Raw genomic sequence first — 27204 nt, forward strand, 5'->3', positions numbered from 1 at the left:
GAAGGTGTCAGGGCAGTGCTAAGAACACATCCAACTGTCTGAGAAGTGAGATAAGGACCACCAAGTACAGGGAAGAAACACAACTGAAGGGGAGAGGCTGGGGTGTGCGGGGAAAGGGTCAGGAATAAAGGGAGCTAGGGAGAAGAGGGCTCAGGCTGAATAATTGGAGGAGGACTGTGAATGCCTGGGCCAAGTAGGTGGGGGAGGGCACAGGGACGGGCAAAGTTTGTACTAAGTACAAGGGAGCTGAAGACAGGTGTGTGGGGCCAAATGGAGGGGAAGAGAAGGAGCTAAGTGGGTTAGAGGAGAAGGGGGTTGAGGGCAGACGAGGGCGGCAGAGATGAAACTGGGAACACAGGTGGAGTGGGGGTCAGATGTGCCTGAGTCTTGCGGAGAGGGGGGAAGAGAGGAGGAAGGAGTATCCACGTGCTGGATTGGAGAGGAGAGGACAGGAGCTGAGATCAAGGTGTGTCGGGGCCAGGGGAAGGAGGACCGACCCTGTACTCTCCCCCACTCACTTGGCCCGGGGGGGAGCGGGGGGGGGGCGGGGGGGGGGCGCGGCGGCGGGGGTGGGGGTGGGGGGGGGGGGGGGGGGGGGCAGGAAGGGGGGGGAGGGGGGAGGGCTAGAAAGTCCGAAGTGGGAGTAGAGGCCGGGAGGGGGCCGGGAGGGGCTGGCTACCTGGCGGCGGCGGCGGCGACTCTGGGGCTGTGCGGGGAGCTGGACTCGGAGCCCGGGCCAGGGCGGCCGACAGGCACTGGCCTGGGGCCCCCACGTGACCCGCCCCACGCGTCATCCCAACTTTGGGCCCCGCGCGGTCAGCCCTTAAAGGGGAAGGCCGGGACCCAGGGTCGGGGACCCGGAGGAGAGTGGGAGAGGCGAGGCAGGCGGAGCCCGGGGCCCCATACTCCGAAGGGAGGAAAGACAAAAAAGGAAATAAAACTCATTCCCGAGCTCCGGCCCGCCACCCCCTCCTCACTCCAGGGTCCGAGCCCCGGGTCTCCCCGACCTCTGACCGGGCCCTCGCGGGGTTTGGCTTTCCATAGTTTACAGGAGGTCTGAAAGAGCGGGGAGAGGTAGGACGGGACAGGAGAGGAGAACTTGTTCCCCCCCCCCCCAGCCCCTCACGTGCAAGAAATGGGAGGGGGGGGGGCAGCCTCGAAGGGAAAGCGCAACCATGATCAAAGGATGTAGACTTGGGGGAAGCCTTAGGGAATATGAAGGTCGACCTCCTTTGCCTTACAGAGGAGGAAACTGAGGCCTAGAGAGGATGTAAGTGACTTCATCAAGATCACGTTAGTGGGAGAGCCCCACGGAACTTGAACGGAGACCGAACAATCAGTTGAGCGATCAATAAACAGTTGTTGTTGTTTTAACTACTCCAGCCTGGCTGGTGGTAAGGTCGGGAATGAAGGTTCGAAGAGAACCAGACACCCCACCTTGAGGTTAAGACCTTCCTGGGGCCGGTAGGATTCAAGTTTTGGAAAACAGGGAAGACATAGAACCAATCCCATCTAGAAATCCGATCTGTAGCAAGAGGGGAAAGGATCCTAGTGTCAGGGATAGGGTCTGAATGGAGGGAGTCCTTTCCGTCCCAGCCCCGGGGGACCACCAGTCCAGACGATAACTCAAATGTGCCTTTGCTGCCTTCTCTCGGCCACCTGTGGGACTGAACTAGAAGGTACTTGGAGTGTTCTCCAAGACTTTGATGGTTTTGAGTCTTTCCATTTAACATCCCTTTGCCTTGGGCAAGCTTAGGTGTTAGCCATAGATCTTATGATTGAGAGCTAAAGGGACCTTAGAAGTTTTGTGGTGCGACCACCTTTACAATTAAGAAGACAGGTGTAAAGAGGGGTGCTAACTTGCCTCAAATCCCACAGCCACTATGTAGTAAAGGAAGATTCCCACCTTAACCTGGGTTATGTTAAGTCTAATCAACATTTATGAAGCCCTGGTCTTTTGCCTGCAAATCCTGAGCACTTTCTATAACACCTATGACCTGCAGGACAGTTAATTAAGGTCCAGCCTCAGAAGGGAAAGGGAAAAGGTATTTTTACCGAGCACCTACTACATGGCAGGCACTGTGCTGAATGCTTTACAATTATTTTCTAATTTTATCCTGGTAACAACCCTGTGAGGTAGGTGCTTTAATTATCATTGTCTCCCCCAGAGTGCCAACAGTTCCAGAAGTGTTCCCCCACGTTATAGCAATGACTGTTCTTAATGTGCCATATTTGAATATGGCCAATGGCTTTGAGATGGGCAGAGAAACTGCTAGGAATGGTTAGAGGAGGGTTCCAATACTTCCAGGAGTAGGATTGATGTTTGTTGATGAAGGGACCCTTGAGCTGAGTAGTTTTCAGGATATATAGTGATTAAAAATGGGGCTGTGGTAGCTTCCCCTGAAATGTCATTGGTTCTTCTGGAATTGTTGGGCACTCTGGATACTTCCTGATCTCAGTTCATACTAGTATTCAGATGGATTCTCTCCATCCCCCCAATTAGGCAAACCTGATTATAGTGTACCTCAATTTATGCAAAACCGACAGAGACCTATCTATGTTTTCACTTATATAACAGAGTGTTATTGTGGATTTTTCAGGATTATTCATTTTAGAAAAACTATCCCATTCAGGTTTCTTATAGTCAGCAGCACCCCCTAGTGCATTTAAAATAGTATTTAATTTTTTAAATTAAATTTTATGTTTATTTTTAGTTTATATCATTCATTTCCACAAGATTTTGAGTTACAAATTTTCACCCTGTCTTTCCCCTACCCACCACCCCAAAACAATGATCCCACTGTACACCCCCTCCCCCAATCTGCTCTCTCCTATATCCTCTCCCATTCCCCCTTCTACTTTCTGGTAGGGAAAGATGGATCTCCATACCCCAGTGCCTGTATATCTTATTTCCCAGTTGCATGTAAAATAATAATAATGATTTTTTAAAAAATTTTATTTTACAACTTAAAATTCCAGATTCTTTCCCTTCTTCCCTCATTATCCACCCTTACTGGGAAGATAAGTAATTCAATATAGGTTGTACATGTGTAGTTACACAAAATATTTCCATAGTGGATATATTGTGAAAGACTGACTATATTTCCCTCCGTCCTATCCCAACTCCCACTTGTTCTATTCTCTACTTTGACCCTGTCCCTTTTCAAAAGTGTGTATTTCCAACTTCTCTCCCCCACAACCTGCCCTCCCCTCCATCATTCCCCCTCTCATCCCCTTACCCCTTACTCTCCCATAGGTCAAGATACCCATTTTAGTGTGTATGTCATTCCCTCCCTAAGCCAAATTCAATGAGAGTAAGGTTGACCCATTCCCTTTTGCCTTCCTGTTCTTCCCCTTCATTGTAACAGTTATCCCTTGCCTCTTCTATATGAGATAATTTACCCCATTCTATCTCTCCCCGTCTCCTCTCATTATATTCCTCTCTCCCCTTTCAATTTCACCTTTTAAATATCATCCCTTCCTATTCAATTGGTCCTGTGCCCTCTGTCTATGTATACCTGTACACACATAAACACATACTCACATATGTGTTCGTATGCACATATACCCTCCTATATAGACATATATATGTATGTATACATATATCTAATACTGAGAAAAGTTTCATAAGTTACAATTATCGTTTTTCCATGTAGACATGTAAATAGTTCAACTGTGATAAGTTCCTTATGATTTCTTTTGCCTGTTTACCTTCTCATGATACCTTCTTGTATGTGAATGTCAGATTTTCTATTCAACTCTGGTTTTTTCATCAAGAATGCTTGAAAGTCCTCTGTTTCATTGAATGATCATATTTTCCCCTGAAATATGCTACTCAGTTTTGCTGGGTAGGTGACTCTTGGTTTTAATCCTAGCTCCTTTGACCTCTGGAATATCATATTCCAAGCCCTTGGATCCCTCAATGTAGAAGCTGCTAGATCCTATGTTATCCTGATTGTGTTTCCACAATATTCAAATTGTTTCTTCCCGACTGCTTGTAATATTTTCTCCTTGATCTGGGAATTCTGGAACCTGGCTATAATATTCCTAGGAGTTTTCTTTTTGGGATCTTTTTAAAGAGGTGATTGGTGGATTCTTTCAAACTCATTTTGCCTTCTGGCTCTAAAATACCAGGGCAATTTCCTTGAGAATTTCTTGAAGGATAATTTCTAGGTTCTTTTTTTGATCATGGCTTTCAGATAGTCCAATAATTTTTTAAATTATTTCTTCTGCATCTGTTTTCCAGGTGAATGGTTTTCCCAATGAGATATTTCACATTGCCTTCTATTTTTTAATCATTTGGATCTGTTTAATAGTATCTTGATTTCTCATAAAGTCACTAGCTTCCATTTGCTCCAATCTAATTCCGAAGGAATGATTCTCTTCAGTGAGCTTTTGAGATTCTTTTTCCATATGGCAAATTTGGCTTTTTTAAGGCATTCTTCTCCTCATTGACTTTTTGAGCCTCTTTTGCCATTTGAGTTAGTCTATTTTTTAAGGTGTTATTTTCTTCAGTCAGGCTATTGACTTGCTTTTCATGATTTTCTTGCATCATTCTCATTTCTCTTCCCAATTTTTCCTCCACTTCTCTTATTTGGTTTTCAAAATCTGTCTTAAGCTCCTCTGTGGCCTGTAACCAGTTCATATTTTTCTTGGAAGCTTTTGGTGCAGGAGTTCTCACTTAGTTGTTTTCCTCCTGTTCCATGCTTTGATCCTTTTTTATCCCCAAAAAAGGAATCTTAAGTTAGGTTGTTGTGCTTGCTTTGCTTCCTTTGATTGCTCATGTTGCCACTCAATTACTTGACTTTTGAGCTCTTTGCCAGAGTAGAACTCTGCTACCAGAGTGGGGGAGCTTTGTACCAAAGAGCTGGGGTTTTTGCAGCTGCCGGAGCTATTAGGAGGGCGCCATCTCTGTAGCCCCCACAAACTCTGGCTCACTGGTTACAAACCTCAGGACCACCACCCAAGACCTCAATCCAGATCCAAGCAGGTTAAAGCAAGAGCAGTTACCCTCTGAATGGTTGCTTGGTCCCCCTACGATCTGCAGGCCAGGAGCTCTGAAGCAGCCAAGTGGAGGCAGCTGTAGGGCTGCCGCACCTCCACGACTTCTAGCTCTGGGCACAGGGTCTGGACCTGCTCCTTCGTCCCCCCCACCCCAGTTCCAACATAGTTCTACACTGACCTCTCACTTTTTCTTTGGCTTTTATGGGTTGACAATTCTGGAAACCGCCACTGCTGCTGGTGATCCACTCTCCCCAAGTCCACTCCAGTCACTGGTTGGGGCCACCCTGGGGCTAAAACCATGGGCTCACGCAGGGCTGGGCAAGGCTCCCAGTGTGCTGCTCTGGACCCTTTCTGCCAGTCTTCCAGGCTGCCTTCAGAGGGAGATTTGTTTCTTTCTATCACTTAGGGGGTTCTGTAGCTCTAAAATTTGTTTAGAGTCATATTTTATAGGTATTTGAGGTGGTTATGGGGAGAACTCATGGAGTTTTCCTGCTTCTATACTGCCATTTTGGTTCTGCCCCCCCCAAAGTATTTAATTTTTTTTTTTAAATTGATTTGCAGAAATTCTGACTACTTACCAGCAGCACATCTATTATACAAAATGAAGAACTCACAAATGCAAAAACCAGAATTTATAAGATGAGAAAGATAGGTGATGTTTATTTGCTTTGCAAAAGGATTTAGGATATTGATTGGTTTGTTGATTCTTTAATTTATGAATTACCTGGCAGGGTTTCTTTATTATTATTACTTTTATTGATGTATTTAGTTTTTCTACAATCTTTATTTCAGAATACTTCCTTTCCCACTGCCCACACTTAGCCAGCCAGCTCTTATAGCAAAGATTTTTTTTAAGCTTTTTGGAGGGCAGTTGGGGTTAAGTGACTTGCCCAAGGTCACACAGCTAGTTTTGTGTGTGTGTGTTAAGTGTCTGAGGCCGGATTTGAACTCAGGTCCTTCTGACTCCTGGGCCGGTGCTCTATCCACTGTACCACCTAGCTGCCCTATAGCAAAGATTTTAAAATTAAAAAATAGTTCCATAAAATAAACCATCTCATCTACCTGGTCTGACAGCATATGCAACATTCTAGTCACACCCATGTAAATCTCCCAACTCTGCAATCAAGGGATGAAGGGACATCTCAACTCTTGTCCCACACCAAATTTGGCTACTTTAGTTATGAAGTTTCATTTTATCCTTCTGTTTTGGCTGTCTCAGTAATTTTCAATATTGTCATTCTCACTCTACTTACTTCACTCCACCAGTTCACATGTCTTCTCGTGCCTCATGCTTCTCTGAATTACTCATTTATCATTTCTTAGGGTACAATAATATTGTATTGCAAACATTCGCTACATTTTTTTTCTTAGCAAAGGGCACCATTTTTTTTTTCTGGTTCTTTGCTACCACAAGGAAGGAAAGAAGGAAATAAGCATTTATAAAAATTAAGCATCTACTAGGTGGCAGGCACATTGCTAAACATCTTGCAAATATTATCTAATTTGAACCTTATAACAGCCCTGGGAGGTGGATGCTATTATCATCCCTGATTTCCAGATGAGTAAACTGAGACAGACAAAGGCTGAATGACTTGCCTAGGATCACATTGCTAGGAAGTGTTTGAGGCTGGATTTGAACTCGGGTCTTCCTGACTCCAGAGTCAGTGTTCTATCTACCATGCCATCCAGCTGCATGTGCCTGCATGGTGCTCGCGCATACACATACACACACACACACACAGACACACACACGCACACATGCACATGTTTGCGTTAATGTGCCTCTTGGACATCCTAGTAAATACATTCCCTTGCTTTCAAGGCTTCCAATAAGAAGAATTTATTAAGTACCAGTGATGGTGGGGGGTGAGAAGGGGAGAAGGAATGCAAAGACAAAATGGAAAGCCCACCTTTAAGAATCTTAAATTTTCCTGGAAGAATACAACCTTTATACAGATAATTAAATGCAAAGTAATTTGAGGAAGGAAAGCTCATTAAGAACTAGAAGGTAAGGTGGGGGTGGGGTATATAGAAGAAGAAAGATTTCCCGTAGGAGTTATCAAGGATGAGCCTTGAAGGAAACTAAAGATTCTAAGGGGTGAAAGTAATGAGCAAGTTGGGGGAAAGTCTATGCAAAATCAGAGATGTAGGAGATGGAATGCTGAGCCTAGGGCCCAACTAATGGGCTTCCTTCATTTGGACATCCTGTAGACTTCTGGAAAGTGAATAACATTAAATGAGTCTTAGAAGGTAGACTGGAAGGAATGCCCATCAATGGGGGGAATGGCTGAACAAATTGTGTTATGCGATTTTTATGGAATGCCATTGTGCTATAAGAAATGTTGAGCAGGATGCTCCCAGAAAAACCTGAAAAGACTTACATGAGCTGATGCAGAGTGAAATGAAATGTGTACAAAGTAACAGCAATATTGTAAAGGTGATCAGCTGTGAGTGACTTAGCTATTCTCAGCAATACAATGATCCAAGACAACACTGAAAGGCTTATGAAGAAAAATACCATCCATCCCCAGAGATGGTGTCTGAATACAGATTGAAACATACTTTAAATTTTTTTCTTGAGGGTTTTTTTGGGGTCTGTGTTTTCTTTTACAACATGACTAATATGGAAATGTCTTACATGACTATACATGTATAGCCTATGTTGAATTGCTTGCCTTCTCAATGGGCGTGGGTGGGGAGAGAAGAAGCAAAAGAATTTGGAAAGAAAAGTTTTAAAAATGAATGATAAAAATTGTTTTTACGTGTAACGGGAAAATAAAATACTAAATACATTTTTTAAAAAAGAAGGTAGACTGGAGCTAGACTGACACTGTGTGTACGTCATCTTAAGTTTTTTTTTTTAATTTAATTATTTGTTTAACAAGCATTTATTTTCTTTCACTCCATTGGGGGGAAAACAACCTTACACACACATACACAAGCACACACACAGATTCAAGCAAAACAAATTCCCCACTTTGGTAGTGTCCAAAAGTATATGTTTTGTTCTTCATCTCGAGGTGCTTTTATGTCATTCCGGAGGCCAAAGGGAGTCATTCTAAGAGGTTCTAAGGAGCAAAGAGTAGTTAGATTTGTGCTTTAGGAAGAATCTTTTGGTAGCTCTGTGGAGAATGGATTAGAGAAACTGAAAGCAAAGTGACCAATTAGGAACCACAAGAGTGCAGTGAAGAGGTGATAAGGACCTGAATGCTGGTGATGTCCATGAATGGAGGGGTCTGGGAAATGTGGAGGTAGAAATGACATGTGTTGGCAACCAGGTGGATATGGGAGTGGGGTGGGGAGAATGGAGACTCAGGAATAACTCCAACCTTGCCTTTTCAGGAGTAAAATGATGAGTTTGGTTTTAGAGATGTTGAGTTTGAGGAGTGCTTGGAGTGGGTGGAGGGGAGAGTGGGAGATCTCCTGGTAGAATATAGAGTATAGATAGTCAAAGATGCAGAGCTATAGGACAAGGAAGAGATTGGGACCATATTGTAGATTGGAATGTCATCTTCATTGAGATGGTAGTTGATCTTATGGAAGTGGATGAAGTTACCAAGGGGAAGCAGGTAAAGAGAGAAGAGGGCAGAGGATAGATCCATAATGGAGGGGGATGAGTAGGACAATGAAAGAGATAGGAAAGTAGTGGCTAACATAATTTGTTGGAGAGGTTTGCATGCGTGTGTAATGTAGTTGTGTACAAGTGTGTATCCATGCTAAATTTTAGACTCTTCCAAGTTAGGAACCATCTCTACCATTCATGGTATTTTACATTTCAGATTGTTAATTAAATATTTCTTTAACGTAGCTCATATCTCCCTGCTATACTTAGCCTCCTTCATTGGGATCTAAAACAGAATTGTGATGCACATAGTAGGTACTCTGTAAGGGTTTTTTTTCATTGAAGAATTGAATCTCTGGGCCTCCACTATAGCAAAATCTCCTCCCTGAAAAAACTTAAGATTCCCACTCACCCACCTACCCAGAGTTTGCAGGAATGTGCCTTAGTTCCCACCCAACCTCCAGGACTCTATAATGAACTGGGACTGATTCATATCAGACAGACAAGGATCTGTATCACACACATTTCACAAATTTTTAAAGTAGCATTTACATAGTATTTTAAAATTTGCAAAGTGTTTTACACATATTATCTCACTTGACCCTCAAAACTACTCCCCACCCCAGAAATTGGTACTATTATTATCCTTATTTTTAGATAAGGAAACTGAGGCTGAAAGAGGTTAAATAATTTGCCTGGGTCATACAGCTAGTAATTGTCTGAGGCAGAATTTGAACCCTTTCAGATGTGAAGCGCAATGCTTTCTCAACTAGCTGCCCCTTCATAAACTTTTCATAAAACACTTTGGGCTCCTTGGAACTGGGCAAAGGGCAGCTTCACTTATCTGGCCCCCTGCTTCTCTTTGTTATTGTTAATAAGTCATTTCAGTCATGTTCAACTCTCTGTGACCCCATTTGGAGTTTTCTTTGCAGAGATAATAGAATGGTTTACTATTTCCTTCTCTAGCTCATTTTACAGATGAGGAAATTGAGGCAAACAAGGTTAAGTGACTTGCCTTAGGTCACATAGCTAGTAAGTGTCAGAAAATGGATTTGAACTCAGGTCTTTCGGACTTCAGGACTGGCACTCTATCCACTGTGCTACTTAGCTGTGCCTCCCCTGCTTTTCTTCATTTCACCTATCCCATCAGGTTACCTGTGAAGACTTGGCATATCACAGACTCACAAAGTTGGCAGAGACCTGAGAGGTTATCCAGTTCAAAACAAATCTAAGCAGGATTCCCTTCTACCTCACCTCCAGTAAGAGGATCCAGTGGATCCAGTCTCCACTTGAAGATTTCCAGAGAGACAGAACTCACTACTTCCTGAGTTCACCTAATCCAATTTTTGGAATACACACACACCTACATATATATGCACACACCACATATGTGTGTATACACACATACATATATATATACATATATATATATATATATATATATATATATATAGAGAGAGAGAGAGAGAGAGAGAGAGAGAGGGTTCATTCACATGTTGCCATCCTTTGCCCTCTCCCCTCTCCCCACACACACTATTTCTGCTCGCTGAGGCCAACCAAAGCAAATTTGAACAATCTTTCAGATTTTTGAAGATGCTGAATGGATTCCCCATTTAAGCTGTGATGGCAAAACATCCCCATTTCCTTCAAGTGGCCCTCATATGAGATGATTTCTAATTCTCTCAGCATCCTATTCACTTTTTAAAAATTTTTTAAAAGCAATTGGGGTTAAGTAACTTGCTCAAGGTTACATGGCCAGGTGTTTCTGGGTGGGTGCTAAGTGTCTGAGCCTGGATTCGATCCCCAGGTCATCCTGACACTGGGGCCAGTGCTCTTACTTGCTGTGCTACCTGGCCACCCCCCCCCCCCGTTCGCTTTCTTTTGTACCCACTCCAGCTTATTATCAAATGTGACCCTTAGAACTAACCACAATACTTCAGATGAGGGTCTTATCAGGAGACACTGGAATGGGACCACTACCTCCTTCTTCTGGATGCCATGCAAGGTAATGTTTTGTTTAATGGGCATTCTAAAATATTTATAGTATCTTAAATTTGAAAGGAACTTCAGAGATCATCCAGCCTAATGTTTTCACTTGACAGAAGAAGAAACCTAGGCCTGATTACACACACCTAGATTCTTTTCCTTAGAAGTAATGGTGATGAAATTTGGAATGAATGGAAGTTGTCTTTCTCTCATACCTCCTCCAAGCCATGACCAGAGTAGAGCCTTAGTGACTACTGATCAATATTCAAATAGATCTGGAAGCTCATCTATTGAGATGTTCCCTCTAATTGTACAAATCACAACCCATGCTTGTTTGCACATCTTCCATGTCACTTGTCCATGCCCTCCCATAAATTCACCATGGGGGCATCTATCCAACATGCTGGAAACCTTCCACATTTTCTTAACCTCTCAGGAATACTCATGGAACCCTCTAGATGCCCACCTATTATTTCTCACTCTTGCCATATCTTCCCACATGATACCATTCTTTATTCAAGTTCTTCAAAGTTCCTTTTTTGTTATACAATGTAGCTGCTCATGCCCATCCTTTGTAAAATTTATTTTTAATTCCTCAGAGAGTACTGTGTCTGTTCCTTATTATTTTTCTCCTTTCTGTTTCTTGTGAAGGTTTTCTCTGCCTTGCTCAATTTTAATCTAGTATTTTTTACTGACCTCATGATTCCCACGAAAGCAAAGACTCAACTTTTCAGTATAATATTAACATTTTACTGGTGTTACTCTATGAAACACTTGAAGCACCATTGGCTCTGAAAAACTAAAGGTGAATATCACACAAAGAGAATAGAGAAGCATCAGGTAGGTCTCAGCAGGCTGCCACATATAACCAATGAGAAATTCCAAAGAAGAATAAATTAGGGGATGTCATTTAGGAATTGTATGGTAGGAAGGGAAAAGGGCTGGTCATGGGCAAGAGCAAGAAATATCTAGAGGACAGCTAGAGACCTCTCTGTTGGTACCCTTGAAATATTGGAGAAATGAATGAAATCTACCTCTATGCTAGGTGAAACCCTTGGAATGAATTTTGAGGAATACATGGACAGAGTTAAACAGGATGGGCAGGCATGGATGGGTTGTGATCTGATTGGCAGGGACTCCTTAGCAGAGGAGATCACAGATCCATTTAGGTATTTGAAGACAAGGACTGTCTTATTCAGCATCTACTATGGAGTAGAACATTGTCAAGAATCCTGAAAACTCAGTAAAAATGAGTTGGCTGATTAATTTAGGTGAAGTGCATCGTTTGGGAACCTCATGACCTTTTCCACATTGTTGTTGTTCAGTCCAACTCTTCATGATCTCAATTGCTGTTTTCTTGGAAAAGATGCTGAAGTGCTTTGCCATTTCTTTCTCCAGTTCCCTTTACAGTTGAGGAAACAGAGGCAAACAGGGTTGAATGACTTGCTCAGGGTCACACAGCTAGTATATGTCTGAGACTGAATTTAAACTGAGGAAGATGAGTCTTCCTGATTTCAGGCCTGACACTCTATCCACTGCACCACCCAGCTGCCACTTTCTATTTATATCGAATTCTAATAGATCTGTAAATATAACAGAAGCTGGGAAATGTCCTCTGTAAAACGAGGAGCCTGGATGAAGTGATCTCTTCTAAGGTCCCTCCCAGTAATGAAACAGCTGGCATGATAGTTGACATACTGGTCTTGGAACCACTTGGAAGACCTGAATTTGATTTTGTTCTCTGGGTGAACCATGGAACCTCTTTGACCCTCAAGTTTCCTCATCTGTAAAACTAGATAATAGTAACTACCTAAAAGGTTTGCAATAAGGATCAAATAAGATAGTGTTTTCTAAAGAGATTTCCCCCCAGTAGATGGCACTGTAGAGCTATAGAAATATCCAGAAGTCCAGTAAAAAGTGGGGGGAAATAATGTGAACATGGATGTCAATACTTGTCTTTTTTAAATGTCTTATTGATGCTTTCTTAAAACAACAGCAACAACTACAAATAAACCAGTGCCTTGCTATTTTCCCCTCTGGTCCCCAGTAGAATAAATAAGTACAGTGAAGAAAAACAAATCAACACATTTGACCTTTTTTCTGATGCTCAAATCTTTCTTTTCCATTCAGGCAAAAATTTTCCTTTTCTGAATGTTGAAGTGGGGCCAGCCTTTCGCTGTCTGAGTATTAAGAGATAGTAGAAAAGTATTGAATCTGAAATTGGAAAAACTGAGATAGAATCCCAGTTCTGCTCCTTATGTATAACCTAATCTTGGGCAAATAAGACTCATCTTCATGGGTGTGAATCTCACCTCAGAACTTACTAATTGTGTGATTCTGGGAAAATCACTTAACCCTGTTTGACTCAGTTTCCTCATCTGTAAAATGAACTGGAGAAGTAAATGGCAAATCACACTAGTATCTTTGGCTAGAAAACCCCAAAGGAGGCCACAAAGAGTCAGACATAACTGAAAACAATAGCAACAAAAGATCATGCATGTATTGTGTGTGTTCACACACATATGTTTGTATATTGTCTCCCCAACCAGAATATGAGTTCTTTGAGTTCTTTTGCCTTTCTTTGTATATCCAATATTTAGTGCAGTGCTTAGGAACATGGTAAGTGTTTAATAAATGTTTGTTGATGCAACTATCCCCTCTTTTTTGCCAAAGACAGGCCAAGGGCACTGTAAGTATTTTGGGAATTAGTTTCCCCTCCATTCTTGGGGGATGGGAAAATGAGGAAGAAAGCAGCCCACATTAGACCCTGGAGCCCAAATAAAAAATAATAGAATCTAGAGGCCTAAGGGACCCTAGAGGACATACAAAAGTTCCATCTCTAGTCATCCCCCAGAAGTCATCACCCAGCCTGCACACCCCATCCCCATCCCCCATGAAAAGGCTCTGAAGAAGAGGCAGAGCCATCTAATAACATTCCCTGGTGCCTTTGAGGCTCTCCTTCTTCTTGCTTCTCAGAGTCAGGAGCTGCTGCTGCTGCCTTTTGGATCTAGGTGGTCTGATTTTTCAAGAGTCATGGTTGAATTCTTATTTCAGCAGTAAAGCTTAAGCTCTTTGGACAGGGTTAAATGCAGTATTTGATTTAATCCCATCAGCAAAAGGTTACAAGGATGAAAAACACAACAACGGTCCCTTGTTCTCAAAGAGTTCACAATATGCTGGGGGGGGGGGGTAAAAATATGTATACAAACATGACAAAAGGTAGCATGTGGTTTGGGCAGCTCCATTTAGGCAAAGCCTTAGGGGGACATCAGAGCAGGCTTCATGAAGGAGGTGACATGAAGGGCTTTTAAAGACTAAAGGTAAGGGGTGGCTAGGTGGCACAGTGAATAGAGCACGGCCCTGGAATCAGGAGGACCTGAGTTCAAATCTATCCTCACACACTTCACACACACACACACACACAAAACCCAAGCCATGTGACCTTGGGCAAGTCACTTAACCCCAATTGCCCTAAAAAAAAAAGACTAAAGGTAAAAGATTGGATCTTGGAACTGAGGGGGTCTTAGAAATCCTCTAATCAAACCCCCTTATTTTACAAAAGAAGAACTGATTTTTCCAAGGTCTCACAGGAAGTTACTAGAGCTTTGGTATCTTGATTTCTAGCCCAGGGGTGGCCCCAAGACACTATGATTCCTTTTCCATCATCTCTCCACTTCAACTCTAATCTCCAGGAAGATAAGGATTGACTCTCTTTTCTCTACCCCTGTCCACAATACCCACTCAAATGAGTGACTGACTGAAAAGGACCAGGGCAGGTGGGTATTGTGGGAAGAGCCTAGGTCCACAGGGGTGGGGAACCTTTGGCCTCAAGGCCACATGTAACCTCTAGGGGGTCCTTTCCTATTTCTCCCATTTATTCAGTCAATATATACTTATTAACTTCAGTCAGTTAATAACTATATATTAAGTATTTACTATGTGCCAGTACTATACTACTATGTAAGTGCTGCAGATATTAAAAAAAGAGCAAATCAAAGAGCTTACATTCTAATGAAGGAGAAAATATGCAAATAACTTGGCACTTAAAAATATAGAGAATTTCCCTCTGAGAGGGGAAGGTGCTAGAACCTGGGAGAAACTGGGAAAGATCTGCAGAAGACAACATTTGCACTGTCTTGGAGGAAGCCAGGAAAGTCAAGAGGGGAAAATGAGAAAAGAGCCTGGAAGACTTCCAGTGCAAATGTATGGAAGGTGTAGATGGTGTATATGAAGACCTGCAAGTAGGCCAGTGTCAGTGGAGTGTAGAGTCCCTGGAGAAGAATAAAGTGAAAGAAGACTGGAAGGATAAAAAGTGGCCAGGTTACAAAGGGCTTCAAATGCCAGAGAATTTTATTTATTTTATTGATTTTGAGGTAATAGGGAGCTACAGAGTAGTGACAAATGGTCATATCAATACTTTAGAAAATCAATCATATCTATACTTTAGAGAAATCATCCTAGCAGCTGAGTGAAGGATGAATTGGAGTGGGGAAAGACTTAATAAGGGAGATCAGTTGAAATTATTTTGATAATTTATAAGTAAATTAATAAAATTATAAATAAATTTGTTATTTTGATAATCAAGGCAAGAGGAGATACTATACTAGGTTGGTGGGAGTGTGCGTGGAGAAAAGGAGATAAGTACAAGAGATGTGAAGATAGAAACAAGATTTGGCCATGTATTTAATATATGGGATGAGAGAGGAATTGAGTTGTTAGGAACTTAGAAACACTAATTTGGATAGGGGATAGTTAGGGGTAAAGATAATGAATTCTATTTTTGACATGTTGACTTTGAGATGCCTACAGGACATACAATTGGAGCTGTCCAATAGGCAATCTGTGATATAGCTGGGGAAAGACTAGGGCTGTATATGCAGATCTGGGAGTTATCTTCTACAGCCTTAAGGGATACACACAGTGGACACATCATGGATTAAAAAACAGCAAAGAAGGGCGGCCAGGTGGCTCAGCGAGTAAGAGCACCAGCCCCAGTGTTGGGATGACCTGGGGATCAATCCGGGCTCAGATACTTAGCACCACACCCAGAAATAACCTTGAGCAAATTACTTAACCCTAATTGCTTTAAAAAAAAAACAGCAAAGAAGACTGAGGAGTGGTCAGACTGGTAGTGAACAGCATCACGAAGGCTAGAGAAGACAGTGTATCCAAGAGGAGAAAATAGAGATCAAGAAGGATGAAGACTGAGAGGAGGGTGTTCAATTTGGAAATGAAGAGATCAGCAACTTTAGAGTGAGCAGTTTCAATTGAGTAAGACTGAACGATAGACTGTGGTGATTTTAGAAAAGAGTAAGAGGAGAAAAAATTGAGACACTGTGTGTAGAAGATTGCAAATGGTTTTCTCAAGGAATTTAGCCACAAAAGAACTTTAATAGTTTAAACTGCATGAAGACTTTTGGACTATCCTGTATAAAATGACCAGCCCAGTATGGTAAGATCAAGTGAGGGTTTTTTTTTTTTTTAAGGAATAAAGGGAAAATGGATTTTTTTTAAAAAGCTGCATAGAAGGAACCAGTAGACAGAGATCAGAGCTAAAGAGGAGAGGGGAGAGGCAATCTTGTATTTGTTTTGTAAATATTTGGCATTTATTTCTCTGTGTGCATGTTCCCTTGCTACACTGCCCCCACTTCAGAACAAAAGCTCCTTAAGAGTGGGGACTGGTTCATTTGTTTCTTTATAGCTCCAACGCCTAGCACACATAGTGCCTGGCACACAGATGTAGTTGGTTGGTCATTTCAATTATCTCTCACTCTTCGTGAAACCATTTGGATTTTCTTGGCAAAGATACGAGAGTGGTTTGGCATTTCCTTCTTCAGTTCATTTTACAGATGAGGAAACTGAGACAAACAGAGATGAAGTGACTTGCCCAGGATCACCCAGTTAATAAGTGTCTGAGGTTGCATTTGAACTCAACTCTTCCTGACTCCAAGACCAGTGTTCTCTCCACTGTGCCACCCCAGCTGCCTTCTAGGTCTGGTTGCACTGTAACTCTACCTTGAAAAGTGAAATTGGGCAAGTTGCACATGCTCTCAGCTTTATTTTCACCTATCAAATAGGATCACAGCATTTAAAGCTGGGAGAGGGTTTAGAAAGTGTCTAATCCAACCCTTTCATTTTAAGGGTAAGGAAATTGAGAGCCAAAGGAAGGGAAAGGTCACATAGCCAACTGATGTGAGCGCTAAATTTCTACTCCTAATCTAATATGCTTTTTCTTCTATATCAGGCGGTCTCGTAGGGATTCCTGCCCTATGAGATATTGGATGAAAACAAAAGGTATGCAAGGGACACTGTATATAAATATGAAATTATATGCATTTTTTTCTACAAATGAAAATGAGTGTGTCACTGCCCCAATAGATCCTGAAAAAGAGCTGGATTGTATTGGAGAAAGACCTTAAATTAATTTGTACCTTCCAATCCTGGGGCAGTGAGTCTGTGGGGAGAAAGGAGATGGGGGAGAGAAAGAGGGAGTTTTTCGTTTTGGAACCAACCTTCAGCCCTGACCCAGAGGAGCCAGCTCAGCCTAGACCAGAGGACTCCTGGCCTGACTGCAAGCGTTACTTCTGGAGAGCTGGGTCACTGAGGAACAATTTCTTACACATCTGGGCTCTCCCACTCCCTTTAAACTCTTGGGAAGACTATTATGCAGATGTATACCTTCTCATTGCTCCCCTTGTGTTCCCAGGCAGTTAAGCAATCTCAGTTTTCTGCACAGAGTTGAGTAGCAATACAGACAACCCCAAACTATGGAAAACTTTGGTTTTGTGATAGTTCACCAAAAGCGATCTCTCCTCACTTCACTCCTCTGGGTTTATGGAGGTGGATTTGCCTTGTCTGAACTCAACAAGAACTGATAGTGCTTAACAGGGTACAGTGATGGAATGAGAAGTGAGAAGAAGGAGAGATCGAGAGGAGAGATAATCTACCCACCGACAGTCAGGGGCTGCCAGAACAAATCAGCACCATTAGGCAAGTTTAAACCAATCCTAGAATTAACTCTCTGTCCTGCTCTCTCCCTTTTTCTCTCCTGTCCTCTTCTTCCCTCCCTCTCTACTCTCTCCCACTGTTTTCTCTCTGTTCCTTTCTCTCCTCTCACTTTCTATCCATTTTTTCCCCTTGGCTCTTTCTCCTTCCCTCACTTTCTTTCTCTCCCTCTCTTTCCCCCTCTCTCTCCTGGGGCGGGAGGGGCGGGGAGGGAAAGGGGCGGGGGGAACCTAAATCCTGGGCGAACAGCCAGCCTTTCTGAGCTCCCATTGGGCGGCTTCCTCGGCTGGGCCAGCCTCTCTCCGCTCCCATTGGGTTGTCTCCCTAGCCCAGCCCTGTTTTCCTGGAAAGTTCTTGGAAATCTATCAAAGGTATTTCCTTTCACCGACTCCGGTTAACTGTGGGCCAAGGACTCGCAGCCCAGCCCAGAGCTCAGCCTGAAGTGCTTCCACTGCTTTAGCTACTGGGTCCCGGGGAATCGACCTGCCCAACTCTCTTTCCTTGACGTTCTCCTTGCCTTATTTCTTCCCTCACTCTCCTCTCGGACCCGGGTGCGCTCAACCAGGTCCACTGTGGAGTCTGCTCCTCCCTGTGGGGTCACAGTCCTCTGGGGGAAGCTAGACCGACTGCTCTAGTGCGTCTCCCAGTCCAAAGAGACTATTTATACAATAAAGTATCTCTCTCTTTTTTCTATCGGTCGGAACAGTGATGTGAATACAATATAATTCCCGGAATTCACCGCTTCCTGGAATAGATTAAAAGAGGCAAACAAAAGATTAGTCAGTGGTGCGTTTCCCCCTCCCCCTGCCTCCCCTCCTCCTCCTACCTCGCCTCTCCCCCCGCCCCCACTCATTCTCTTTCCTTCCCCTCCAGCTCATTACAGCGAGTGGCTGCCACCGCGAAGGTCGTGTTTCCTGGGCTCCGGAATCCTCTCGCTGTCTTCATCCTGGACTGGTAGTGCTGAGCCTCTGGCCTGGCCTGGACGCCCGAGTTCCTTGGGACCTAGAAGGAAGGAGATCGGACGGCTGTTCTCAGCTTCTCGCTGCTGGCTGCGGGAATCCTTAAGAGTTCTGTTCCTTTTCCTAGAGCCGGTTTTAGGGAGGAGGCCACAGAACCGAGAGCCCCGGCGAGCCCTGAGCCCCAACTCGAGCTCCAAGCCCTGCGGACGCCTGGCTGAAGTTCGAGTGACTGAGCTCAAAGCTTGGACGCGGCTAACATTTGCCCGGGTTGTTCCCCGAGCGCCGAAAGGACAGCTTCTCTTTCCCCAGTACATCCCTCGCACCAGACCAGGACAGAAGAGGGAGCGAGTGAAAGGACTCAGGGGGAGACCGCGTCTGGCCTCCCTGAAGCCCGACGGGACATGATCTTCTGCATCCACGGGTAAGAGACACCCCCGTCCGGTCTGTGCACACCCGCCATTCCCTTCTTTCTTCTATATCCATCTCCTTCCCAGACCCCCGCCCCCCATGCTTGTCAGCTCTCGGGGAAGTCCCAAACAGTGTGAGTACGTTTGAAGGCTCTGGGGTCACCGATCCCTTCCAGCAAATACAGACTGGCCTGAGGGACTGTTTGCACCTAGTGATTGTGGAGAGCTGAGGTGGGAAAGGCAAGGATAGCAAACAAATGCTGTCAGCTCCCCTTGACCCCAATGCATGTAATGGTAGAGATTTTTCTAAGGACTTGGGAGAGGCGGCTTTCTGAGAAAGACCGAGTCAGAAGGGAAAAACACTCCAGAAAACTATCCTACGTAGATCTGAAGGACACTTAGGAAAGTCCCACCTCGAGAGAAGAGATGGGACATGAATAAGCCCCTTCTGTTTCCTGGGCCCTTAAGAACCCCATTCTCCTATTTCTTTCCTGCTGAAACAGTGCCCTGGTCTGGTGGGAAAGCTCTTGATCTCTATTCTTAGTGCTGTGGTACGTGGGGTAGTGGAAGGTCCCCTACCTGACCTGGCAGTCAAGAACCCACAGTTCTCACTGAGTAAACTTAGGCAAGGCCCTGCCCGTCCTTGAGCCTTAGTTTCCCCATCTGTCCTAGAGGAGGGAGTAGGACCAGATCCTTTTTAAGGTCTTTTCCAGCTGTTGACCATCTATTCTACACCTTTTCAGGTCCTCCTTGGGACACTCTTACAATGTAATATATCACCCTAGCTCTTACCTCTTTGGGGTAATTAGTTATAATGAGGCCAAAAGAAAGAAAGCCAGTGGGATTCCTCTCTATTCTCAGCATGATTTTCCTCCAGAAGGAGGGAAAGAAAGGGTCATTTGACTTGCTATTTCCTATCACTAAAAGCCAAGACTTTCCTAACCTTTTCCAAACTGTGTTTCCCCTCTTGCCCACTTCCTCTGCCTCTTTCCAGGATTTTTTTTTAACTCAGGACTAACTGAGAGAGGAAAGAAGAGCAAATTTTGAGATTGTAAAAACCCTCCAGATTTATTGGTCTGTTTGTTCCCTGGCTTCTGGTCCCCAGGTCTCTTTCCTATCCTTCCTCATCCCATCATCTAGTAGGCTGCCCTTCCTTTTGCACTTCTCTCTCCTTCCTGACCCTGTAGACCAGGGAAAGAGTTCAGCAGAAGTCAGTGATGACAGTGATGGTTGGAGTTTTGGGGGTCATTGGCTGCCCTATCTCCTCAAAACTTTTCTGCCCCTTAAAAAGTAAGAAAAGAAATAGGGTGAGAGATAGAGGAAGGGATTTTTCTTCTGTTTCTTTCCCTATTTTCCTTCTCCCTTCTTTTCTTCTTCATTTTGTTCCCTCACTCTTTCCTTCCCTCCTATCTTCCTTTCCTCTCTCCTCTCTCTCCTCTCTCTTCTCTTTATCCTTCCTTTTCTCCCACTTAAAATTTTTCTTTTCTTCTTTCCTTCATTGCATCCTTTCACCCTTTCTGTCTCCTTGCTTTCTCTTCCCCCCTTCCTCCCTCTCTCCCTCTTTTCCTCTCTTTCTCTCTCCCTTCATCCTCAACACTTCTGAACATCAGGGATAGCCAAGTGATTCTGGTGGTAGACAGCAGAGATTTTAGCCACCATGACCATATCCTCTTACTATAATGGTCCCCACCTTTCTTTATTTATTATACCCCCTAACCTTTCTCCCTATTCTTCTGAGAAAGTCCCAGCTCTAAACCTAGCCCTGGACTAACCTCCAATTCTTCCCCCAGCCCCATTGCATACCCTGGGCCTCTATTCTCCTCTCCTGGCCTTCCTTGGCCCCCAGGTGGGTTTGGGGGTTTGCCTGGGTCTCAGACCATAGTGTACTTTGTTCTGTGTTTCATGCTTGGCAGGAGGCACTGATTGACTCCCGGCTAGGCTGGTAACCTGGCTTTCTTTGAGCTTTGAGCTCCTCTCAGGCTTCCTTGTCCTGCTCTGTAGCTTTCTGAGCTGCATTGGAGGGGAACCAGTTGCCCATTTTCCTGCCTACTCATTCTCAAATACATCTGTCCACCTTTGAACTGTAACAACAACAAAATTCTTCTCATCCATCCTCCCCCGCCCCCAACTTTCCAAGCCCAATTCCATTCCTTTCCAGGAGCCAAGCACAAGGCCGGACATCCCATCATTAGATTCATAGCATCAATCTGCCACTTTGCAAAGATCATAGGACTCAGAGCCAGTAGGTTCCTTAGAGATCATCTAGTCCAGAGGTTCCCAAACTTTTTTTGACCTGCTGCCTATTAAAAAAAAAATACTTAGCACACCCCTGGAAATCTACTTTCTTTAACCATTTAATGTTTTGGCAATTTTTTGGAAATTTTCCTCATTTAAACTACTATCACCCCCTTGGATCATTCCAGCACCCCCCCCAGGGGGCAGTATCACGAACTTTAGGAACATATGAGTCTAGTCTAATCCTGACATTTTATGTGGGGGAGGGGAGGAACTAAAGGCCAGAGAGAAGGAGGTACTTGCCCAAGGTCATACCAGTCCTATACACCTAAGGTAGGATTAGAGCCCAGGCCTTCTCACTCCCAAACTCATACTCTTCCCATTAGACAAGGCTGATGCTCCCAGGTCTATACCAACTAGCTAGCATGACAAGACTGCTAAATGTATAACATGGGTGTGGTTACACCTACATAGACATGTATAGGCATACTTATAGATCTACACATATGCCGACCCCTAACGCTCCAGTGCAAACCCATGACTGCATATAATGACAGCCTATAGCAGGCTCAGTATTAGCACAGTAGGGCCATGTGGAGTGAAATATCTGGGCATACACATGAACATACCTGTAGGTGGGTGTTCCTATGGAAAGCCTTCCTCATTGGAATGTCAGTGTCTGGGAGTGTGTGTGGCGGGCAGGCCAGGGGAATGGGGGAAGGCAGCCCCTGTCCCCAAAGCCCAGCATGATAGGAATAATGGGATGCACTTTAGAGACAGAAGAGACCTATGTGTGTGTATTTCTGTGTTTGTGTCTGCATGTCTGTTACCACAATATTCTAGGGAGGGGATAATGAGGAAAAGGGTATTTAAGCCCATCCCAAGGCTGTATCTAATCTCCAGATAATTTCTAGAGAACTAGGTCTAATCTTCCCCCCTCCCCACTCCATATACAGCCATCACTCAGAATTGCAGAGCTTCTCAGCCTTCATTTTGTTCTTTCCCCTTCCGTTCATTCTTTTTCCACATCCACGTCTTTGCTGGATAGCCAGTATGGAGACATAGAAAGAGGTGAAACCAGGAAAAACCTGGGTCCTAATCCTGTTTGAGCTACATGCTGTTTACAAGCAGATGACTTGAGCTCCCCGGACCAGAGTCTTCTTCTCCTGTAAAATTGTCATGGGAAATACACCTACATCACTGTCTGACCCCTAGCAGGGTTGTTTGAAGATCAAATGAGCTAATAAATACAGATATGTGTGTGTGTGTTTGTGTGAGTCACACACACACACACATACAGAGAGAGAGGGCACTTTGCAAAGCTGAAAGTAATCTAGAAATGTGAGCTGACTATTTACTCTTTCTCCTTCCTCATAGAATCTGACAATACCAGAGTTAAAGGATTTTTAGAAGTCTAGTCCTGAACCCTTATTTTACAGAGGGAGACACTGAAACCCACAGAGGGATTTGCCTAATGTCACCAAAAAAGCAAAGACAGTGCCAAGAATAGAACTCAGGCTTCTTGACTCCCAAACCAATGATCTTTTTGAAAATTAATTAATTAATTATTAGAGTACTGGGCCTGAAGTCAGGAAGACCCAAGTTCAAATCCAACCTCAGATACTTACTAGCTGTGTGATTCCTGGGCAAATCACTTAACCTCTGTTTGCCTCAGTTTCCTTAACTGTAATATAGGGGTGATATAATATCCCTCCCAGGGGTGTTGGGAGGATCCAACAAGATGACATTTGTAAAAGTGCTTAGCACAGTGCCTGGCCCATAGTAGATACTATTTAAACGCTTATTCCTTTCCTCTTAATAAGCATCTTTTTTTCTCCTACCCATCACCCCCTTAAAAAGAACAGAAAAAAGAAAACCCTTGTAATATGCATAGTTAAGCAAAACAAATTTCCACATTGGTCCTGTCCAAAAATGTATGTCTCATTCTGCATTTTGAGTCCATCACCCAAGGATAGCATGTTTTATCACTCGTCCTTTGGAAAGATGATTGGGTCATTGGATTGATCATTTAACACTGCCAAACCGTTGTTCTTTCCAGAACATTGAGATGCTTTCTTCATCTTCCTCCCTCCTTTCCTAGTCCTTCCTCCGACTGTGGTGAATTTCTTTTTTATTCTCATTCCCACAATGAGGACAGAGAGCCCAGGTGTCCCCTTCCTCACTAAGTCACATTACCTGGGACTGTCTGTCATGTGGGGAAGGCACAGGAGCCAGTGCAAGCTAAGATGGGGGCATTGAGGTGATGCTGACACTAGGTCACCTGAGCACATTCTGCCAGCAAGGGCTGCTCACACCTGTCTTCTTGGTTGCCAGGGCTACCTTCTTGAGACCCAGAAATGCTGAGGTTTGATTTTGAAAATCTGGAAAGCACTTCTTTTGAAAAGTGTATTCATAGCCATTGTCTTAGTCCATTCTCCCAACAACCCTGTGAGGAAGTCAGGACAGGTAATGGTTTTATGAAAGGTCCTCTGATATGGCAGATAGTGTTAAAGTTGGCAGTGAGGGAAACTCCCACTTCTGACACTTACTAGCTTTACAATAACTGGGCCAGTCACATACTCCTTCCAAGTCTGTTTGTTCATCAGTGTAATGGATAAAATAATACCCATATTACCTCTCTCACAAGGCTGTGAGGCCCAAATGAAACAATACATGTAGTAAAGGGCTTTGTGTTAACATGGTTGTTAGCTGTCAAGGGCTATGAGTTTCTCTGAAGGGAACTGTATGTGTGTGTTCAGGGGCAGGAGGCACCACAAACCCTAGGTGGTATGCCTAGATTCTTATATTTAGAGGCATTAGAGGTGGACGGCCAAAGCGTTGCTGAGCATATGATGAGGGTTGGACGTGTGATTGGTGATGAGAGGTGAGGAGAGTGTAAAGGGAAGGGAGCCAGAAAGGTGGTCCATGGGGCCTTCCATTCACAAGAGGGCATCTTTCCTTCCAGACCCCGTCCTTTACTGGAAGAAGAGAGGACTGGTGGGTTGACGGTAGCTGGGCTAGCTGAATTACCAGAGCCAGTCATGCAACCCCTGTCTGTGACCTCCTTCCCAGAAGAGGAGGAGGAGGCACCAGCCCTGATGGAGAATGAGTTGAATCAAGTTCGTGACCCTGAAGAAGACTTGTTATGCATTGCTAAGACGTTCACCTACCTGCGGGAATCTGGTGAGTGGTCCTCTCCCTAGAGACAAGAGCCTCAGGCTCTCATTTATTGAGGGCCCACTCTGGAAAGATACCTGGTCTGGGTCTGAGGTAGGAGGAGACTGAAACAGTTCCTGTTTAGGGAGACTCCAGCGAGGGCTAGGAATTTCCCTACCCTCAAGTCAGAAAGGAATGACATGGCCCCAGGCCCCAGTGAGGCTGTGATCTAATTCAGGTGAGAAAAGAGGATATCCTGGGAGGATGTCCTTTATCTTTCCATGTATTACACTAGAAATATTCGAAATATTCCAAATGTTCACTCTCTTATCTGTCTGCTCTGGAAATGATAGGACTGTTATGGGAAAAACACTCTGTCAACTTGAAAGCAGTATAGAAATGTGAGCTGTTAACAATGACAACAGTGTCCCTTTCCCCTCCCTATGAAAGAGATTGGAATCTTTGCTGCTTCCCTAGCATGGTCCCTTTCTCTCCTTGGGACAGTGGGTATACACAAGGAGTATTTAAATACACGAGGAGCATATTTTTATAACCTTTTATAAAAGTATATATAAAATACACGAGGAGTATTTAAAATTAACAGCATTGGTTCTCTCTGCTCTTGGCCACCAGGTTGGTACTGGGGGTCTCTCACAGCGGGTGAGGCCAAACAGCACCTTCAGAAGATGCCTGAGGGCACCTTCCTGGTACGGGACAGCACCCACCCCAGCTATCTGTTCACACTCTCCGTCAAGACCAACAGGGGCCCCACCAACGTTCGCATAGAGTATGCTGACAGCAAGTTCCGGCTGGATTCAAATTGTCTGTCCAAGCCACGGATTTTGGCCTTCCCAGATGTGGTCAGCCTCATCCAGCATTATGTCACATCTTGTACAACTGATGGAAAGAGTGATACCTCCTACCCTCCCCCTGCCTCGCTCCTGCCCAGCCACAAGGACACAGTTCCCACCACGGCAGCAGTGGCAGCTGTCCACCTAAAACTCATCCAGCCCTTTGTCCGGAAGAGCAGTGCCCCGAGCCTACAGCACTTATGTCGGCTCACCATCAACAAACTCACTGCCGAGGTTGACCAGCTGCCTCTGCCCAAGCGGATAGGGGACTATCTCAGGCAATACCCTTTCCAGCTCTGAGACAGAACCTGGTGTCCATCTGTCGTGGCAGACCTGGGAAAACCAGGAAGCCACCTCATCCTCTGTCCTTTTACAGAAACCCTATCCAACAAGACACAGACCTCACAAGTCCAACAGGTGTGGATTATGGTAACTACCTTTTGGGGATTGGGAATACCCCTTTCCCTCTCCTCCTCTCCTAATTTCTGCCCATCCCTGTGGGGAACAAGGTGCTTGGTCTGTGTCTGCAGACCTGGGGACCCAAGACCAGGATGAGAGTAACTATGCCTGAGGTTCCTGGAGGCCAGACCATGGCCATAAGACTGGGCTTCTGCCTCTATTTATTTTCCTGGCCACATCGGAGAGATGTGGGGGGAGCGGGGTTCATATTCCTCTTCTGCTGTGCCGGGATGTGGGACCATCCCAAACTCAGACTGGGATTCCCCTCTGACTTAGTTACATATGTGCCAACTACCTGAACCATATGGTCTTGGCTCCTTCTCTGCCTCGGGGAACAGGCCAGAATAGAGAAGCTCACCCTCTATACTCAGCCTTCTCCAAAAACAGGCAGTCAAACCTGCTCAACACACACCTCCCACCTCTGGCCCCACCCCCAGAGCACACTACCTGACTGATCAAGCTCGCCAATGAACGTTTCTCATCGGGAAAGAGGCAGCAGACATTCTCTTTTCTTCCCTTGCCATCCATCCTTCTCCTTCCATGGGAATTACCAATCCTGGTATCCCATGGTTCTCACACCCATCAGTAAAGTCTGAGAAAGAGGGAAGAATGGGAGACCACAGGAGAGAAGTGGAGGGGCCTTTTGGCCTGAGGCCAAAAGTGACCCCACTGTTTTTCAATATTTATTTATTTATTCTTTTTGTTTGTTTGTTTGTGGTTCAATAATGCCAGAGCAGGGCCTAGATTCAGGAAGCTGGCCTCAGCCTGTTTCTGGAACTTGCTCCTCTGATCTTCAGGGCTCTCCAAAGTGTCCTGAGACCCAATTCTTATTTGTTTTCTCTGATGTGGCAAAGTCCTTCTTCTTACATGAAGTCTAACCAAATCAGTGCCAGTAAATGAAGCTCCTCCCCAACCTTGAGGACCAGTTCCCCATCTCCCTAGCCCTCTGGAAGGTGTCTTCCCCACAGAGATAGAAGGCCCTTACAGCAACAGATCTGAATTCAGTTAAGGCTGAGGGCCCTGCTTCCATTCTGGCCCTCCCACCTGAATCTCAGACAGAAGATATTTTGTACACTCCCATGCAGCCCTGGTCCTCTCCTAAGGCCCTTGAGGCTGGAGTGGCAAGCTGTTTTCTTGCACATTGATGAACAGATCGCTGGAGGGGCAGAGTCTTTCAAGGTTGGGGTGAGGGTAGGAGGCAGGTTTGCAGCAAGGGGTGGGTTTATTTGAATAGTTCACTTATGACTGTAACCTCATTTCCCTTTCCTTTAGGGACCCTGGGAAGGTGATTTAACTTAGTTACACAGAGAGAATTGTACATCTGATTTACAAAGAAACTTTTTAAAAATAATAATTATTATAATAAAATCACTATTGTAGTGGTCTCCTTTTTCTACTCTAATCCAGATTGGGGGGAGGGGAGCCTGGGGACTAGAAAGCAAGCCATATCAGGATCATTTAGAGGATTTGGGAATATTTAACCTGATGAAAAGAAGGGATGGAGGGTGGAGGTGTGGCACGGCCCCTGTCTTCAAATGTCTGAAGGGTTTTCATGTGGAACTCAGAACAAACTTGTTCTA

At 44.5% G+C, this 27204-nt stretch overlaps 2 protein-coding genes across 4 annotated transcripts in view; one reads left to right on the forward strand and one right to left on the reverse strand.

Moving 5' to 3' along the window:
* MAPKAPK3 (MAPK activated protein kinase 3) overlaps positions 1–832 on the reverse strand; it is a 95583-nt gene extending 94751 nt beyond the window's left edge. Inside the window, exon 1 of the mRNA XM_069095623.1 lies at positions 680–832. The gene's annotated coding sequence lies outside the window, so the exon portion shown is untranslated. The remainder of the gene's footprint in view (positions 1–679) is intronic.
* On the forward strand, positions 55–26995 carry CISH (cytokine inducible SH2 containing protein). 3 transcript variants are annotated; one of them, XM_069095626.1, is made up of 4 exons: positions 55–466; positions 18431–18937; positions 24124–24341; positions 24948–26995. In XM_069095626.1, exons 2-4 carry the CDS (start codon positions 18918–18920, stop codon positions 25463–25465), a joined length of 756 nt encoding a protein of 251 aa, XP_068951727.1. In that variant the 5' UTR covers positions 55–466; positions 18431–18917; the 3' UTR covers positions 25466–26995. The 3 variants fall into 3 exon arrangements, with proteins under 3 accessions (XP_068951727.1, XP_068951726.1, XP_068951725.1); XM_069095625.1 differs by lacking the exon at positions 55–466 and adding an exon at positions 16790–17542; XM_069095624.1 differs by lacking the exon at positions 55–466 and adding an exon at positions 17923–18343.
* Positions 26996–27204: the final 209 nt, after the last annotated feature.

Source organism: Petaurus breviceps, unplaced genomic scaffold (genome assembly GCF_028583685.1).
Source record: "Petaurus breviceps papuanus isolate PSGF00001 unplaced genomic scaffold, PetGlider_PUasm1.0 227, whole genome shotgun sequence".
Lineage (NCBI taxonomy): Eukaryota > Metazoa > Chordata > Mammalia > Diprotodontia > Petauridae > Petaurus > Petaurus breviceps.

Excerpts from the sequence above, each read along its gene's own strand:
- CISH (XM_069095626.1), top strand. The coding sequence starts at position 18,918 with ATGATCTTCTGCATCCACGG. Across the intron at positions 18,938-24,123 it reads ATGATCTTCTGCATCCACGG|ACCCCGTCCTTTACTGGAAG; the intron begins GTAAGAGACACC and ends CTTTCCTTCCAG. Across the intron at positions 24,342-24,947 it reads CACCTACCTGCGGGAATCTG|GTTGGTACTGGGGGTCTCTC; the intron begins GTGAGTGGTCCT and ends CTTGGCCACCAG.